The 18792-nt window shown below is 50.7% G+C and overlaps 2 protein-coding genes across 4 annotated transcripts in view; both read left to right on the top strand.

Annotated features, from left to right (window-relative positions):
• The window catches only part of PLEKHA4 (pleckstrin homology domain containing A4), a 24090-nt gene extending 22609 nt beyond the window's left edge, over nt 1-1481 (top strand). For all 3 annotated transcript variants that reach the window (XM_029213468.1, XM_029213469.1, XM_029213467.1), the window contains 3 exons: nt 151-209; nt 611-723; nt 1025-1481. In XM_029213468.1, the coding sequence (XP_029069301.1) occupies nt 151-209; nt 611-723; nt 1025-1287 (435 nt within the window). In that variant the 3' untranslated portion in view covers nt 1288-1481. The remainder of the gene's footprint in view (nt 1-150; nt 210-610; nt 724-1024) is intronic.
• HSD17B14 (hydroxysteroid 17-beta dehydrogenase 14) lies at nt 1421-18792 on the top strand. The gene is made up of 11 exons (XM_029236171.1): nt 1421-1429; nt 1532-1622; nt 1941-2051; nt 2560-2598; nt 2713-2795; nt 3317-3383; nt 6873-6964; nt 17190-17294; nt 17544-17611; nt 17728-17824; nt 17914-18792. Exons 1-11 carry the CDS (start codon nt 1421-1423, stop codon nt 18085-18087), a joined length of 936 nt encoding a protein of 311 aa, XP_029092004.1. The 3' UTR covers nt 18088-18792.

Below are 18792 nucleotides of genomic sequence, written 5' to 3'. Positions count from 1 at the left end.
AACTCTTCTTGTTTTCCAGGAGCTCAAGTAAAGTTAAAAATTGGCAGTGTCTTTGGGGCAGTTTTATCCCCTTTCTGAACCCCTTCACCCTCAAAATGAGAATATGAGGACTTCCAGATGAGGAATTCTAATGCCCCAATTCCTTTGCAGCCTGTCTTGGGACACTCAGGAGCCCAGAAATGGCTTAGAAGCTCGGGGTCCTGGAGCAGGTAAGGAATTGGAGATCGGGGCAAGGAGCAGGGAAATCAGCAAAGGGGAGGAGAGTAGCATTGCTATTAATGTCTCCTAAGTACTCGTGAGTACTAAAGTACAGATCGCAGAATCTTTTAGAGACGCTTGAGTTCCTGAGGAATCAGAAAGCCCTAGTTCGTAGTGAGAACTGCAGTTCCTTGGTCGATATCAAACTCCGCCCCTCCGTCAGGAAATCTGAGAAAATTTCCGGCAACCGGACTATAAATCCCACAATGCACGCGGGCTTTTTAAAAGAGGGTCGCGCCCAGTTTAAAATCCTTTAGAGACACGTGCTAGGGACTACAACTCCCAGAAGGCCACGCGTGGCCCTTAATGTACTGGCTAACTATACAAGTTCCCCAAATCTCTTTCTTTCTAGTCCAAGGAACACCACCCCTTATTTGCCGACATCCGAAGGGCACCGGGAGCGAGTTCTCAGCCTTTCTCAAGCCCTGGCCACTGAGGCGTCGCGGTGGCACAGAATGATGACAGGTGAGAATGGGCTGGGGACTTTGGGCTACTGGGTTTTAGGGAAGAGGGAGTCGGAGGCCTGGAATCGTAGGTGCTGATGGGTAGGGGTCTGAGGAATCCTTTATCTTTATGAGGAGAGAGCTGGACAGGGCTTGGGAGTTCTAGATCCCAGGAAGGAGGGGCCCAGGGTCCAGGAATTCTGGGTTTGGGAGAGGAGGGAGCTGGGAGGTCGGACTCCTAGGTCTGAGAGGAAAGGCCTGGGGGAGTCTGGACTTCTGGGTCCAAGAGTTTGCCATTCTCATACCCCATTCGTCCTCTCCAGGTGGAAATTTGGAGTCTCGAGGAGACCCTCTTCCCCCTGCCCCGCGGCCTCCGTCAGAGCCCCCGCCCCAGGTGTCCTCCCCCCCAAGATCTCCTCCAGCTGCCAATTCCCGCTCCTCGGGGTTCTCCCGCAGAGGTAGTGGGCGCGGCGCAGGCCCCGCCTCCTGGGAGGCGACGTGGGATTCCGGGATCGCCCCTCCCGCCCTAACCCAAGACGAGGGGGCGTGGCCTCTTCGAGTCACTCTGCTGCAGTCTAGCTTCTGACCCGCCTAAGCGTAGCAACCAATCAGAGAGTGAGGGCGTGGCCTGGAGATACCCCCCGGAGAGCTGGAGCCTCTCCGGGAACCTGGGGGCGTGATCTGGTCCCCTCAGGTGGCCTAGAAGGGGAGGGGTTTCTATGGCCAAAGTTTGGTTTTCCCAACACTTGTCCAGATTTGGATTAAAACTTTGAACTTTTAGTCAAGAACTCTCTGTCTGAGGTTGTTACGCTGGTGTCTCTGAGGGGTAGAGCCGGAGTAGTGGGCTTCTGGGCCCCGAGGGAGAAGGGGACAAGGACCTCGGACTTGTAGATCTGAGGAAGGAGGAAGCTCGGGGTCCAGGTTACTGGTTCTGAGGGAGGAGGGGGCTGGGGACCAGGATTCCTGGATCTGAAAGAAGAGAAGACTAGGGACCTGGAGTTTTGGGTCCGAGGGCAGAGAGGGCAAGACGGCAGGAGTCCTGAGTTTGAGGGAGGAGGGGCTTGGGGATCCGCACCTCTGGGTCTGAGGGAGGACGGGGCTGGGACCAACCTTCCAGGCTTCTGGCTTTCCTGGCGACGCCCCCCAGGGCCGGGCTTCCAGGATCCAGCCCCTATTTACCCTTCGACCCCACGACCTCACCGGATTTTGAGGTGGATAGAATCCTGGAGTGAGTGACAGAGGGAGAGACAGTCTCACGCGGAGTGGCAACGGGAACGCGCTATGCTGGGAAGGGGGTCGTCGTGACCGGGGGCGGGCGCGGCATCGGAGCCGGGATCGTTCGAGCCTTCGGTGAGTGGGGTCTGGCTGGCTCTGAATGTTGGGAGTCTGGGAGAGGAGGGACCCTGGGGGGCTAATTAATGGGTGTGGAAAGAAGTATCTTCTGTACTGGAATCTAGATTCTTATTTTATAAAATCCCATTTGCAAAGTTAATGAAAAGATAGGCAGTGGTAGCCTGGGGCCTGAGATTTTGGCGGATTTCCAAACGCCATTGACTCCCTTTCGGCGGGTCTCAGTAATGGCTACAAAACGGGTGGTTTGGGGGAACATGCCTCTTGCAGATTTAGGGTTTACTCTGGAACCAGGGATGGAGGCTCAGGAGCTCCAGCAAGCACCTGGAGCAGCCAAGGAGAATATGTGTCAAAGCTTCTGCCCTTTGTCCTAGGGGATTAACATGAGACTTTGGGGTCACGAGGGGAGCATAGTGGGAGACGGCCCCACTTCAGGTGGCCACTAGAGGGCACCAGAGGGCTTCGCAAAGGCCTGTGCTGGGTTAACCAGTTCTCTTCCCATCCTCAGTGGAAAGCGGTGCCCAAGTGGTTATCTGTGACAAGGATGGTGAGTGAGGGTCCCTCAGTCCTCACCCCCATCCCTCCAGGAGGAGTCCGGGTCCCCAGACCCTTCCTCCCTCTGACCCAAGAGTCCAGACCCCCAGCCCTTCTCTTCCTGCAGAGTCCGGGGGTCGGGCGCTGGAGCGGGAGCTTCCTGGCACTGTCTTTCTGCTCTGTGATGTGACTCAGGAGGAAGATGTGAGGGTGAGTGTATTTTCTGTCCCTACCCCCGGTATCTTCACTTGTTTCTCCACCCAGCCCCAGGCTTTTGCACATGCTGTTCCCTCTGCCTTTCCCCCTTCTCCTGGCTAAATTGTACCCATCCCAGAGGTTTCAGCTCAGTATCATTTCAAGGCTTTCCCTAACTCTGCCGACCAGGTCCTGTGTCTCCTGGGAAGATTCTCATTTATCTCCCACTCCCTCAAGGCTCTAGTCACACATGTCATGTGGATTGGGACAAATAAACTCCTCACAGTGGGTCTCTTTCTGTAAGAGTTTTTCTCTTTCCTCAGGGTTTCTGGTCTTTCTCTTTAGCCAGTATCTCTGACATCTGCCCCCGCACCCCGGTCCCAGGTCTCTGGAGTAGTGACCACAGTGTGAATGTCACCAGCCCTCTGGTGTCTGGCCCCTCAGCTGTGACTCCTGTCCCCACCTCGCTTTTGGACCCTCGGCTCCAAAAGGCCTGGTGCCATCACTGCTCACTCACGAGATATCTTTCTCCCCAGACCCTCATTTCTGAGACCATCCACCGTTTCGGCCGCCTGGATTGTGTAGTCAACAGCGCTGGCTGCCGTGAGTCATGAGTCCTGAGGGTTGTTCTCCACTGGTGTCAACCCACCTCCTGGCTTCCCACCCCAATGCTGGCTCTGTTCCATCCCTGCTGTGTGCCCCCAGGCCTGTGCCCTTAGCCCTTTTATGCATCCGTTTCTACATCTCTAAAATGAAAATCACCATCCTTGTCATCATTATAGGGTCGTTGTGAGTATGGAATAGTGTAACTGCTCAGCCTCATAATTACCGGAATTGTCTTGGGCACATAGCTGCCATCTTGTAGCCTCAGTTTCTTATCTATGAAGTGAGGCTGATGGCCCTTCTCTTTTTCCATGACTGAGGTGATGTACTCTCTACACATGGTCTATAGGGCTTGGTGTGGAGGCTTTGAAGGGAAATTGCCATCAGCTTCCTGCTTACCCTTCGTAAGAATGCCTCATGTTGGTAAACCAAGGCTCAGAGAGGTGAATTGATTGGACTGGGGTCACACAGCAAGGCCATGGTAGAAAGAAGCCTCTCTTATTGGCTGGGCAACTTTGAGCAATTGACTTACCCTCTCTGGGCTGCACTTCCCTTCTCTGTTGTAAGAATTTAGAGACGGCAGATACTAGTGCATCCTTTCTCTTTGTGTCCTTGATCCTTTCAACAGATATTTATTGAGCATCTACTATGCCCCACATTCTGTCCTAGGGACTGGGGATTTAGCAGTGAACAAAACTGGCCAAGCATTCCTGTCCTCATGGGATTCACATTGTAGAGGAAGGAAATAGACAAGAAAAGACAGATACAGTTAATCCTCATTATTTGCGGATTCCGTATTTGCGAACTCACCTCCTTGCAGGGTGGGTTGTAACCCCAGAATCAGTACTCACTGCGCTTTCCCGGGATTCATGGACATGTGCAGAGAGGCAGTGTCTGTAAGGAGCTCCCTCTGGGGCCAGCTGGATGGGTTTGAATCCCAGCTCTGGCATCTGTGAGTGGGGCAGCCTCAGGCAAGTCACTTAACACTTCCTTATTTGCAAAATAAATAAAATAGAGTCTGCCAGTATGGGTTGTTTTTAGGATTTAAGATTATAATATTTATGTTAGATAGCCATATAACTATATACATATACATATGTACATATATACACACACATATACGTCCTGTCTTAGTCTATTCATGCTGCTATAACAGAAATACCATGGACTGGGTGGCTTAAACGACAAACATTTATTTCTCACAGTTCTGGAGGCTGGAAAGTCCAAGATCAAGTCAGAAGCAGATTTGGTGTCTGGTGAGGGCCTGCTTGCTGGGGCCTCACATGGTGGAAGGAACGAAGGACCTCATGGGGGTCTCTTTTATAAGGGCACTAATCCCATTCAAGAGGGAGCCGTCCTCATGACTTAACTCCCATAGAACCCCACCTCCAAATACCATCACATTGGAGGTTAGGATTTTAACATATGGAATTTGAGGGGGGGGACACAAACTTTCAGTTAATAGCATGTATATGTTATAATGTAATATTACATATATGTATTTCCCCTAGGAGCAATGGGTCAATAGTCACTAATTCAGTGTTCGCTGTGACTTTGTGGACTATAGCTGCCTCGAATAAGGATAATTGATTGTATATATTAGCATTTCTGGTAGTGATAAAGGCTATGAAGAAAAATAAATCTGATTGAGGGCTTAGAGAATGGCAGGGGCTGTTTTGTACAGAGGGTCTGGGGTGGATTCTCTGAAGATGTTTGAACCGTTCTCTGAAGGAAGCAAGGCCATAAGCCCTGGGTCTCCAGGAGGAATAATCCAATATTTCATTAACTTTCCATTGTCTTGTTTCCCATCTCTCTGTCCCTTCATCCACTTTGACTCTTAAAGCCTTTGGAAGGTTCAGGGTCCATTTTTCCCAGTTTCTATTTTTTTTTCCTGTTCTTACTCCTATCTTTCCTGCTTCTTTTCTTCTGAATGTTGATTTTTCTGTCCCTCTTCCATCCACCCAGTTCTTTCTATTTTTAAAAAAAATATTTATTTATTTGGCTGTGCCGGGTCTTAGTTGCAACACGTGGGATCTTTTAGTTGTGGCTTACAGGATCTAGTTCCCTGACCGGGGATCGAAGCCAGGCTCCCTGCATTGGGAGTGCAGAGTCTTAACCACTGGACCACCAGGCAAGTCCCCTCTTTCTATTTATTTAACAAACACATTTATAGTACTAAGTGTCAGGCACAAATATTGACTTGTGAAATGTCTAAGCCTGAGAACAAAGTGTTATCCTCATTCTGCAGATGAGGAAACAGGCACAGAGGGGCAAAGTGAATTGCCTAAAGTCACACAGCCAAGAAGTGTCAGAGCTAAGATTTGAACCCAGACCTTCTGGCCCTGAGACTGGTTTTTTGTTTGTTTTTTCTTTTGATGCTTCTTTTAATTTTTTAAATATTTGTTTATTTATTTGGTTGCACCAGGTCTTAATTGTGGCTCCAGGACTCCTTTAGTTGCGGCTTGCCAGCTCCTTAGTTGCAAACTCTTAGTTGCGGCATGCATGTGGGATCTAGTTCCCTGACTGGGGATCAAACGTAGGCCCCCTGCATTGGGAGAGCAGAGTCTTATCCACTGTGCCACCAGGGAAGTCCCTGCTCCTTTTAATTTTTTTAATTGAAGTATAGTTAATTTATAGTCTTATGTTAGCTTCAGGTGTACACCATAGTGATTCAGTATTTTTGCAGACTATATTCCATTATAGGTTATTTCAGGATATATAATTATTTCAGGATAATTCCCTGTGCTATACCATATATCTTTGTTGCTTATCTACTTTATACATAGTAGTTTGTATCTGTAGTAGTTTGGACACTCCTAATTTGTCCCTCTCTCCTTCCTTCTCCCCTTTGGTAACCACAAGTTTGTTTTCTATATCTGAGTCTGTTTCCATTTTGCATATATATTTACTTGTATTATTTGTTAGATTTCACATATAAGTGATATCATACAGTTTTTGTCTTTCTCTGACTTATTTCACTAAGCATAATATTCTCTAGGTTCATCCATGTTGCTGCAAATGGCAATATTTCATTCTTCTTCTTCTTTTTTTTTTTTTGCGGTACGCGGGCCTCTCACTGTCGTGGCCTCTCCCGTTGTGAAGCACAGGCTCCGGACGCTCAGGCTCAGCGGCCATGGCTCACGGGCCCAGCCGCTCCGCGGCATGTGGGATCTTCCCGGACCGGGGCACGAACCCATGTCCCCTGCATCGGCAGGCGGACTCTCAACAACTGCACCACCAGGGAAGCCCCCATTCTTTCTTTTAAGGCTAATATTCCAAGTGTACATACAAACCACATCTTCTTAATCCAATTTTGAGACTACTTTTTTAGTAACCACTATGCAGCCTCCTTTCCTTTTCAGGACCCTTGACCCTCTTGTCTGCCACTCCTCCCCCCTGCACCCCGCAGTGCCTATTCCCCTTCCCTGCTCTCCTGTCTTCATGGTTCCCTCATCCTCTCCTCTCTCTCTCTTCCACCCCCACCCTTAGATCCACCTCCGCAGTGGCCCGAGGAGACCTCTGCCCAGGGCTTCCGGCAGCTGCTGGAGCTGAACCTGCTGGGGACGTACACCCTGACCAAGGTGAGCAGCCGCCTGACAGTGAGATTGTCAGACCCACTTTGTCTCAGAGCCAAATGTTTTCTGTGCCTTGCTTTGATCTTATTCCAGAAGGACTCCATTTTTGTAGAAAAGAAATGCATGCAGATCCCTACATCTGGCCAAAGCTACCTGTGTTGCTACATAGCCCAGTCTTCTTAGGAACCTTCCAGAGCCTTCCAAAGTGGTGTGGTGGTAGTGGTGGGGGATGTTAAGGATCTGGAGAAAGGAGTTAGGACAGGGAATCAGTAATAGACAGTCACAGCTTTGCTACCCAGTGAATAGCTATCAGGAGCAAAGAGTATCTCCTTCTACCTCTACGCCTTTCCTCTGAATCTTCCCCAAATCGCCTCCTACTTACTATCTCAGTTCAAATACCATCTCTTCAGAAAGGCCTTTCCTGACTACTCGCTCATATGGCAGCTACATGTACATGTACATATTCGTTCTCTATGATAACTTATTTTCATCAAAGTACTTTTTATTTATTTAATTTACCATCATAATACTTTTTTTTTTTTTGCTGTGCTGTGGGACTTGTAGGATCTTTGTTCCCCGACCAGGGATCGAACCCGTGCTTCCTGCAGTGGAAGCGCAGAGTCCTAACCACTAGACCGCCAGGGAATTCCCCATTATAATACTTTTTAAAAATTATTTATTTATTTATTTATTTTTGGCTGCGTTGGGTCTTCATTGCCGCGCGCCGGCTTTCTCCAGTTGTGGCGAGCGGGGGCTACCCTTTGTTGCAGTATGTGGGCTTCTCATTGCGGTGGCTTCTCTTTGTTGCGGAGCACGGGCCCTAGAGCGTGTGGGCTCAGTAGTTGTGGTGCACGGGCTTTGTTGCTCCGCGGCATGTGGGATCTTCCCGGACCAGGGATCAAACTTGTGTCCCCTGCATTGGCAGGCGGATTCTTAATCACTGCGCCACCAGGGAGGCCCCTATTCTGTCATTCTTGTTTCTTGTTGACTCCTCACTTTTTCTTTTCTTTACCTTTTCTGGAGTATTTGAAAGCAAATCTCAGATATCATTATTTCACCCATAAATAAAATAATTCAGTATGATCTTTACTAGATAAGGGTTTTTTTTTTGTTTTTTAAGTGTGTATCTGTGTGCTCTTTTAGACAGGGTGGGTGGTCAGAAGGCTTCTCTAAGAGGTAACATTTGAGTCAAGACCCCAAGGAGGTATGTGGGCAATTGTGGTCCAGCAGAGGAGCAGCCAGTGCAAAGGCCCTGGGGTGGGAGTGCTTGGCGTGTAGCAGGGACAGCGAGGAAGGCAGCGTGACTGAAGCAGACGAAGCAGGGAGAGGCTGGAAGTTGAGGGCAGATCGTGCTGGGTCTTGTAAACCTTGGAGAGGACTTGGGTTTGACACTGTCTGAGCTGGGAGCCATAGAGTGTTCGGAGCAGAGGAACTCGAACTGTTGTAAGTGGGATCTGGTGCCGTCTGGTGGCCAGGTGGGGAACAAAGTGGGGGGCAAGGGCAGAGGCCAGGAAGCCAGTGAGGAGGTGACGATGGGATGGTCCAGGCCAGAGGAGGTGATGTTGGATCCCACCAGGCTGGTGGCTGTGGATTTGGTGAGAAATGGTCTGATTCTGCATACACTTTTTTCGTAAGTTTTTCTGTTTATTTATTTATTTGGCTGTCTCGGGTCTTAGTTGCAGCTCGCGGGATCTTCGTTGCAGCGAGAGGGCTCTTCATTGCTGCTTGTGGGCTTCTCTCTAGTTGTGGTGCTGGGACTCCAGAGTGCACAGTCTCAGTAGTTGCGGTGTTAGGGCTTTCTAGTTGTGGCACGCGGGCTTAGTTGCCCTGTGGCGTGTGGGATCTTAGTTCCCTGATCAGGGACCGAACTCGAGTTCCCTGCATTGGAAGGCGGATTCTTAACCACTGGACCACCAGGGAAATCCCTGGATGCATTTTAAAGGTAGACTTGTTAAGATTTCCTTATAGACTAGATGTGGCGGCCGACTTAAGAAAGAAAGGAGTGGGTAGGGTTTTTGTTTGTTTGTTTCCCGCAACCCCAATCCCCAGCATCTGGCAGGAAGGCGTTGCCATCTGCTGCCCTGGGGAAGCCTGGGGAGGAGCAGGCGGGGCGGGGGGCTGTCAAGTGAGAGATGCCCACCAGACATCTGCGTGCGGGCCATGGGTCTAGGGCAAAGGTTGAGGCCTGGAGACATCAGTTCGGAGCGCACCAGCTTGCGGCTAGAGGAGCTCAGGAAAGCGAATGTAAACAGAGGGAAGAGGGGCATGGAGTGGGTCAGGGGTCACCTGTGTGGAGAAGCTCAGGTGCTTCCCCAGATCTCATCCGAGATCCAGGTGAAATATCCCCAAGCAGTTGGATAATCTGTCTCTCGACCAATCAACCCTGGCTTCTGTCCCCAGTTTCTGTTCACCTTCTAAGATTGGCCCCTCCTGGGAATTCCCTGGCGGTCCAGTGGTTAGGACTGCGCGCTTTCACTGGGGAGGGCACGGGTTCAATCCCTGGTCTGGGAACTAAGATCCCGCAAGTCAGTGGTACGCGGCCAAAATAATAATACTAAAAGATTGGCACCTCCGTACAATAAGGCATGCACACACCACAGCCCGTAAAGGATATGTGCGTGTGTGTATTTTTTTTCCCTTCCTTGGCCGTGCCGATGGCATGTGAGACCTTAGCTGCCCCACCACGGACCGAACCTGAGCCCCTTGCACTGGAAGCAGGGATCCTTAACCACTGGACCACCAGGGGCTTCCCATGTGTGTGTGGTTTTTTTTTTCTTTCTCTCCCTCCCTCATTAATTGCCAGCATTTTTTAAAAGAGAGAAATTTCTCACAAACAACTGGATTTCTGGTTTCTCTTGAAAAGTTGGCCAACTGGATCCATGGCAAGGGCGACAGTCTGCTAAATGTGGCCTGGCTCCCCACTGTACCCCAGTCCCCAGCTCTCCCTCCTTGGCCTCCTGACTCTGTTACCTGTGAGTGGCTGGTGCAGAAGCCTCACATGAGGGTCTAGATCTGGGGTCCACCTGCCTGGGTTCTCTGTCACTTCCTACTTGTAACATCAGGCAAGATTCTCAGTCTCTCTGCACCTAGGTTTTCTCATCTGTAGAAGGAGGCTAATAGTGGTAGTAATTCACAGCGTTGTCCTGAGAATTGAATGAGGTTAAATTAAATACCCACAAAGTCCTTAGAACATACCTGGCACAGAGGTTACTGTCTGCAAGGTATTATTGTTTATCGCGAACCTTGCCCCATTCTGTGTCTTGCGGCCAATCCACCTCACTCAGTTTGCAGTCTCTGAGATACATATTGGGCAAATGAATCCTGGGAGAAGTAGAAGGGAAAAGGTGAAGTTTGAGCTCAACCTTGAATGGGAGGGAAGGAAGTAGAGAAGTAGGACACAGCGTGTTTCACTTGCCAAAAGAGTGTGCAAAGGCCCTGGGGCAGAAACAACCTGGGTGTATTTTAAGAACAGGAGAACCTCCATCTCCTTCTCCCTTTAGCAATTATAAGCATTTTGTTAAGCTTGTTCTATCCATTGCCTCCTGCCATCCCCTACCCAGACATCATATAATTTCATTAGTAAGAACTTCATAAATACTACCAATGGATTAGAACGTTTATTTATTTTTATTTTGACATAATTTAAGACTTATTTATGACTTATTGCCCGGATAATACAGAGGAGTCCTATATACGCAGACTCCCCGTTGTTAACATTTTACCACATTTGCTTTATTCTTCTATCTCTCTTTTTGAGAGTAAGTTGCAAGCATGATGTCTATTTACCCTTCAGTGCTTTGGAGGGTATTTCCTAAAAACGAGAACATTCTCTTACACAGTCATAGTAACATTAACACTGATATCATGATCTTAGCTAATCTAGAGACTTTCTTATTCAGATTATTAGAATTCGTATCACGGTACCGTGGCCACACCTGTGTTAGTCGGGGTTCCCCCAGAAGCAGAGTCCAGGTGGGGGTTGAAAGGCAGGATGGATGGAAGGCGATCCCAGGAATTGCTTCCTTCAGCCTGGGGGGTAGTTGCTAGGCCGCTGATGAAGGGCGTCACCAAGCAAGTTACCACCAGGTGGGGCACCATCTCCTGGGGGCACTCTGGGATTCAGCTAGAAACATGCACCTCAGGGTTATCCCCCCCATCTAAGAGGCAAGGGAGAGCCAAATACCGTTTTAACTTAAAAATACATTTGGGGGTCTTCCCTGGTGGTCCAGTGGTTAGGACTCCACGCGTTCACTGCCAAGGGCCTGGGTTCAATCCCTGGTCTGGGAATTAAGATCCTGCAAGCAGTGTGGGGTGACCAAAAAAAAAAAAAAAAAAATTTAACTTCATGTTAATAATTAAAATTAAGACTTTTTTACATGACCAAATTACTATTAGATCTCCTAAGAAAATTAACAGTAATTTCTTAATACCATTTAATACCCAAGCCCTATTTAAATTCACCTAGTTGTTCGCAAATGTCTTATTATAGTTGGTTTGTTCACACCAAGCTCCAAAGTCTGCCGATTGCATTTGGTTTTTCAGAGGGCAGAGACTTTTGTCTGCTTCTTCCTGCCTCTGTCCCAGTGCCTGTTGTAAAGCAATTTGTCAACATGTGTAAGTTGCTGCCATTATCACCATTGTCATCATTATAACCCTCACCACCATCACCATCATCATTCCCATCACCACCATGGCTCCCATCACCCTCACTGTCATCATTATTAAACCATCATCATGACCGTCTTCACCATCATCGCCATCACCACCATCACCACCATCATTCCCATCACCACCATGGCTCCCATCACCCTCACTGTCATCATTATTAAACCATCATCATGCCCGTCTTCACCATCATCGTCATCACCACCACCAATGTCCCTTGAAAGCTCTTTAAATGTTGATTCTGGGACCCCAGGCCTCCTGAATCAGAATCTCTGGGTCTTTGGCCTCCCTGGTGGATTCTGACACAAGCCAAAGTGAGCCATTCCCTAGGCTAGAGAAAACAACAGAGGAATTAGGGATATTTATATAGCTAAGGAAATGAGATCTTGTCAGTAGGGATCGCAGAAGATGTTTGAGCACAGGAGTGTCTATTGTAGACTCTCAGAGCTGGATTGGTTCTTAGAGACCTATCCATTCGTTCATCTATTTAGTCATCAAAGACTGACCAAGCATTCGTAGGTGCTGGGGATACACCACGTGGTCTTTGCCCTTGTGGAGTTTATAGTCATGGGGCAGCCAAGTGTTACTAAATAAACAAGAGACGAGTTTATATGGGTGAGCGTGTTCTGGTGCTGGTTTGTTCTGGCCATCAGGGTAGGCTTTTTGGAGGAAGTGAAACATGAATGACATTAACTAGGGGAGAGGTGGGGCAAAGGGAGGGAGTCAGGCCATTAACAGTCCGGTGGGTCCTTGATGGAGCTACACGGATGCAGGTGTTCCTGGCAGAGAACAGCCTGTGCAGAGGCCTGGCCGTGGGAGAGAGTTAGGAGCTCTCAAGGTGCTGAGTGCAGTGAGTGAAGGGGGTGGTACAGGAAGGGGTTGGGGGGCAGATATATCAGGCTTGGATGGCCATGCTGAGGCATCTGGTCTTGACCTCAAGAGCAACAGGAAGCCATAGAAGGTATCTGAGCAAGGAAGTGATGTGAGCCCATTAATACTAACAGATCATTAGTAGTAACAGATCATTCTGTCTCTTGTATGAGGAACAAATCTGTGGGCAAAGTGGGGTGAGAATTCGTATCAGGAGATGATCGTACTTGTGCACGTGAGAAGAGATGGCCTTCAAGGCCTCACACACTCTGGCCCCTGTTGCTCCTCTGATCTCACTTCCCACCGCAGTGGCCTCCTGGCTGCCAAACACACCCAGCCTGGTTCTGCCTCGGGGCCTTTGCGCTCGCTGTTCCCTCTGCCCAGCTTGGTTTTCTCTAAGAAATGCCTACAGCTCACACCTGGACTCAAAATGCTCAAATCTGGGACTTCTCTGGCAGTCCAGTGGTTAAGACTCCAAGCTTCCACTGCAGGGGGCATGGACAGGTTCAATCCCTGGTCCAGGAACTAAGATCCCACAAACTGTGAGGAGAGGCCCCCCAAAAAAGAATGAAAAAAAACCCCCTCAAATCTCACCTTCCCAAAGCCCTCCCTTGGGCACCCTGTTTGAAACTGCACCCAGCCCAACACTCCCATTCCCCCATCTCCTGCTCTCCTTCTTGTTTCATATCCCTAATTACACTCTAGAACATTTCATAGTGCACTTGTATCTGTTTCTTGCTGCCTCCCCATGGAACTTGGGCTCCACGAGGGCAGAAATCTCTCCCGGTCTTGTTTCCTGCAGTATCCACAGCATCTACCCCAGTACCTGGCACATAATAGGTCCTCACGAAATGTTTGTGAAATGAATTAACAAGGTGGAGGGAACTGTAGAGATTCAAGAGCTCCTTGGTGATGGGTCTGATGAGGAACTGAGGGTGAGGGAGACCGCAGCATCTACCCCAGTACCTGGCACATAATAGGTCCTCACGAAATGTTTGTGAAATGAATTAACAAGGTGGAGGGAACTGTAGAGATTCGAGAGCTCCTCAGTGATGGGTCTGATGAGGAACTGAGGGTGAGGGAGGCTCTGGAAGACCCCCAGATCTCCCGGGTCTCCGGCTTGAGAAACTGGGTGGGAGCGGGCCCCATGTCAGAGGCTGGGAACCAGGAAGAGGGGCAGATTTTAGGGGGAGACAATGGGGTAAGTTTTGCACTTGAGACACGGAGATGAAAATGCCCGAGGGGGCCAGGTCAGGAGGTCCAGAAGGGGGCTCCAAGGGCGATTTAGGAGATGCTGGTGGAAACCCAGTAAAGTGGGGGGTTCCCACGGCAGGGTGAGGAGAGCAAGAAGCAGACCCAGGAAGCTGAACATTTAGGAGACCTGGAGTCAGGCCAGGGAGAGCCTGCAGGAGTTCTCTGAGCGAGCCAGGCTGTTTCAAACCGGGCGTCTGAAGGGAGGAAGGGAAAGAAGGACAGGGAAGGTCAGCAGGTCTCTTACCAGCAGGTCCCTGATGCAGCTACACAGAGGTACAGGCGACCTTGGCAGGAGGAGTGGGGGAGGATGCCTGCCAAGGAATGCCTGGGTTAGGGCTGGAAAGGGGCCACGAGGAGCATGGGGCAAATATTTATTGAACGCTAGCTGTGTGCCCAGTGCTGAGATGAGGGTGGTGAATGAACCCGTCTCAGCCCCCATGGACCTCACCTTTGCAGGTTGGGGGAGGGGAGGGAGTTAAACAGCTGGGCAGGGAGTCATGAGGATTAAGGAGAGAAATATGGCCAGGGCAGGGCCTGGGGAGTCAGGGTTTCAAGGCTGGTGAGAGTGAGGGGAGACAGGGAGAACACTTAGAGTTGTCAGAAGTTTCTTTTTTTTTTTAAGATTTTTTTTTTTTCGGTACGAGGGCCTCTCACTGTTGTGGCCTCTCCCGTTGCGGAGCACAGGCTCCAGACGCGCAGGCTCAGCGGCCATGGCTCACGGGCCCAGCCGCTCCGTGGCATGTGGGATCCTCCCGGACTGGGGCACGAACCCGTGTCCCCTGCATTGGCAGGCGGACTCTCAACCACTGCGCCACCAGGGAAGCCCTAGATTTTTTTTTTTTTTTTTGATATGGACCATTTTTAAAGTCTTTATTGAGCTTGTTACAATATTGCTTCTGTTTTATGTTTTGGTTTTTTGTCTGCCAGGCACATGGGATTTTAGCTCCCCGAGCAGGGATCGAACCTGTACCCCCTGCAGTGCAAGAGTGGAGTCTTAACCACTGGACCGCCAGGGAAGTCCCAAGTTGTCAGAAGTTTTTATTTGCTTATGGGTTTTGGTCTCAGATGGCCAAGCCACAAATACTGGCTCGTGACCGATCACATGACCCTCTGAGCATCAGTCACCCTTTCGCTCCTCAGTCTCCTCACCCGGAGGAAGGCGCTGTCGACTAGACCTCATTTTAGGGTTGTCGTGAGGATTAAATGAGCTAATCTGTGTAAAGAGCTGAGAACAGGACTTCCCTGCTGGAGCAGTGGTTAAGAATCTGCCTGCCAATGCAGGGGACACGGGTTGGAGCCCTGGTCCGGGAAGATCCCGCATGCCGCAGAGCAGCTAAGCCCGTGCACTACAACTACTGAGCCTGCGCTCTAGAGCCCGCAAGCCACAACTACTGAGCCTGTGCACCACAACTACTGAGCCTGCGCTCTAGAGCCTGCGAGCCACAACTACTGAGCCCATGTGCTACACTGCTGAAGCTCGCGCGCCTAGAGCCCGAGCTCCGCAACAAGAGAAGCCACCACAATGAGAAGCCCGAGCACTGCAATGCAGAGTAGCGCCCGCTCACCGTGACTAGAGAAAGCCTGTGCGCAGCAACGAAGACCCAGCGCTGCCAGAAATAAATAAATAAATTTATTAAAAAATAGCTGAGAACAGGGGAAGGTGCATAATAGATCCTCAATAAATTCATTCATTGATGCCAAAGATATTTATTGAACACCTACTATGTGCCAGACACCTTAGTATGGGGGATGAATCAAAATAAGAAATTCCAACCGTTCCTCATAGGTTTTTGCATTCTGGTGGGAGAAACACAGAATAAACAAACAAGCAAGTAATAGGGCTTCCCTGGTGGCGCAGTGGTTGAGAGTCCGCCTGCCGATGCAGGGGACACGGGTTCGTGCCCTGGTCCGGGAAGATCCCACATGCCGCGGAGCGGCTGGGACCATGAGCTATGGCCACTGAGCCTGCGTGTCCGGAGCCTGTGCTCTGCAACGGGAGAGGCCACAGCAGTGGGAGGCCCGCGTACCGCAAAAAAAAATAATAATAAATAAGCAAGTAATAAAAATATATGTGGCATGTCAGAAGGAGGTGTGTGACACAGGGAAAAGGAATCAGGAAGAGGGCTGGGGACCCAGGGGTAGGCAGGTTACAGTTTTAAATAGAACAGTGAGGGAATCCTCACTGAGAAGATGACATTTGAACAGGATTTGAAGTTGCTGAGGGGATAGTATTGTCCCACTTTAGCCCTGAAACTGTGGACCGAATGTCCCATGTCCCCAGAAAACTGGGGAAAGTTGGTCACCCTAGGAGTGAGTCACATGCTGTGTCAGGAGAAACATTCTGAGCAGAGGGAACAGCAAATGCAAAGGCCCTGAAGTTGGAACTCGGGGAGTGTTTGAAGATAGAGCACTGAGGACAGGGTGGAGGCTGTTTCTGAGGGAGTGGAGGTTAGAAAGAGCTGGTGGGGTGAACCGGAGAGAGAGAGTTAATTTAGCTTCCCATTCTGAGTATCCCTTGGGTGAGCCAGCTTGTGCCCATTAATCTTTCATGGCAGGAACAGTCCTTGCCCAAGGCAAGCAAGGGGAGGGATAGAATTTGAGTTTATTCAAGGTCATGTGTAATGGAAGAACAGAGACCGACTGGGAGGGAGAGAGAAGGAAAGGGAGAGAGAGAGAGTTGAGAGTTAGTTTAGGGACCTCCGGATAGCCAGGGGTTGCCAATTCTGTTGGCAGAATAGGGAGTACATTTCATGAAGTCTTCCCATGTCACATTCTGACCACAGAGCTTTCCCTAAAACTCAGAGAAACCATCTTCCCCTCCACGGATAAAAGAGATTCCTCCCATTTTTGTAAAATATGCAGCCATCTTGGTCTCTCTTGCATTTTCCTATCTTGTTATGGACAGGAGTTTTTTTTTGTTTGTTTTTGTTTTTTGCGGTACGCAGGCCTCTTACTGTTGTGGCCTCTCCTGTTGCTGAGCACAGGGTCCAGACGCGCAGGGTCAGCAGCCATGGCTCACAGGCCCAGCCGCTCCACGGCATGTGGGATCTTCCCGGACCAGGGCACAAACCCTTGTCCCCTGCATCGGCAGGCAGACTCTCAACCACTGCGCCACCAGGGAAGCCCTGGACAGGAGTTTTGAGTAATATACAAAAAGGCCTAGAGAGAGACACAGGGACCCTGAGAGAGGGGGACAAGGACACAGAAAGGGGAGGCAGAGACAGAAAAATCCCTTCCAGACAAGGAGAGACTCCCTAAGGGGTGAGACCCAGAGACCCTGGGGCAAACCAGAGAAGGTGCACCCAGAACCCTGGCTGCTGCCCCTACAGGTTCCCAGATCAACTAGTGAGCATACCCGGGAGATGGCCATCAGGATGCATTTCAACGGGGCAGGCGGAGATCCAGGGGCTTGGGTGGCTTACTCTGCTTTCTGTCTCCCCAGCTCGCCCTCCCTCACTTGCGCAAGAGCCACGGGAATGTCATCAACATCTCCAGCCTGGTCGGGGCAATTGGCCAGTCCCAGGCGGTTCCCTATGTGGCCACCAAGGTACACCACCGAGGTAGCCTGCCCCTTCCTTCAGGAACCTCAGCCCTGAGGCATGGCCACCTGTGACATGTTGTTATACATCAAGGGTCTCCCAAGAGACAGAGCCTGGTGCAGCCCAATGAAACCTGCAGGGAGAGCGTGACTTCCCTCTTCCGATGCCCCTGCTTGATGCCCCCTGGTTGGGAGGAGAGGACAAAAGGAACCTCATCTTCTCTGGTCTGAACTTTCTCCATGTCCCGTCTTCTGCAGGGGGCAGTAACAGCCATGACCAAAGCCTTGGCCCTGGATGAGAGTCAATATGGTGTCCGTGCCAACTGGTGAGCAGCTCCACGTGGGCTGAGAGCCTCCTGGGGGAGCTGGGAAGACTGGGAGTGAGCCCAAGAGGCAGTATTTGTGGCAGACTTCCCTGACCCCCTCTCCTGCCTCACCCCAGCATCTCCCCAGGAAACATCTGGACCCCACTGTGGGAAGAGCTGGCAGCCTCAACGCCTGACCCCACAGTCACAATCCGAGAGGGCACGCTGGCCCAGGTAGGGTGGGAGCCAGGGCCAGGTGGCATGGGGGTGGCGGTCAGGTGGTGGCTTCTCTTGACCCTCCTTTTCCCCTTGTCTCTCCCCAGCCCCTGGGCCGCATGGGCCAGCCAGCGGAGGTGGGGGCTGCCGCTGTTTTCCTGGCCTCCGAAGCCAGCTTCTGCACTGGGATTGAGCTGCTAGTGACTGGGGGTGCGGAGCTGGGGTATGGGTGCAAGGCAGGTCGGGGCACCCCCGTGGAGGCCCCCACCATCCCTTCGTGATCTCCCACATTTCCACTTGGGCTTCCCTGACTAGGGCTCTCCCACCCAAAACTCAGTCTCCCAAATTCCAGTTTCCCCCCCCCCAACTCTAGACATCAAGCCCACTTACCAATGTGCCAAACCACCGCACAGGTTCCCTTAAAAGCGCTCTGCAGCCAGAAGGAGGAAGCCATCATTACATTTATTTTCGGCCCTTTATGAGTCCTATCACACCATGACCCCGTCCCCCCGCCCCACCCAGCCCCACGCATTCCCACGCGTGGCCTGCACCCGAGGGACTACAACTCCCGGCAGGCTTTGCAGCAGGAGCCTGTAGCCAGGGTCTCCTGGGAAATGTATTGCAGGTCGGCTTCACCAGCACGCTAATTAAAAAGGCCCGTAGGGGAGAGTAAATTAAGCTCCGATTAGGAGATAATGGAGGAGGTAAAGCAAAAAGATCTGCACTTTATTCTTGGCGCTTAGGGAAAAGGAGTTTTGACCTTGCTGCCCGCGGAGTAGGAGGGTGGCCAGCGCCAAAAGTCCTGATGGAAGAGAAAGCCGTCGGGTTGAAACTCCCGGGTCAGAGGAAGGAAAGGCTTGGGGGCTGGACTCCTGGGTTTTTGGAGGAGGAAACTAGGGAGGAGGGAGGAGGAAACTAAGGGGCGTGGACTCCCGGGCTGGGAGGAGGGAGACTCGGTTCCCCGAGGTGGGGAGAGGGGCCCAGTT

Source organism: Monodon monoceros, unplaced genomic scaffold (assembly GCF_005190385.1).
Source record: "Monodon monoceros isolate NGI ecotype Baffin Bay Population unplaced genomic scaffold, NGI_Narwhal_1 Super_Scaffold_10, whole genome shotgun sequence".
In the NCBI taxonomy this organism is placed as follows: Eukaryota; Metazoa; Chordata; class Mammalia; order Artiodactyla; family Monodontidae; genus Monodon; species Monodon monoceros.
Note: the sequence above shows the minus strand (reverse complement) of the source record. Positions and strands in the feature narration are given on the sequence as shown.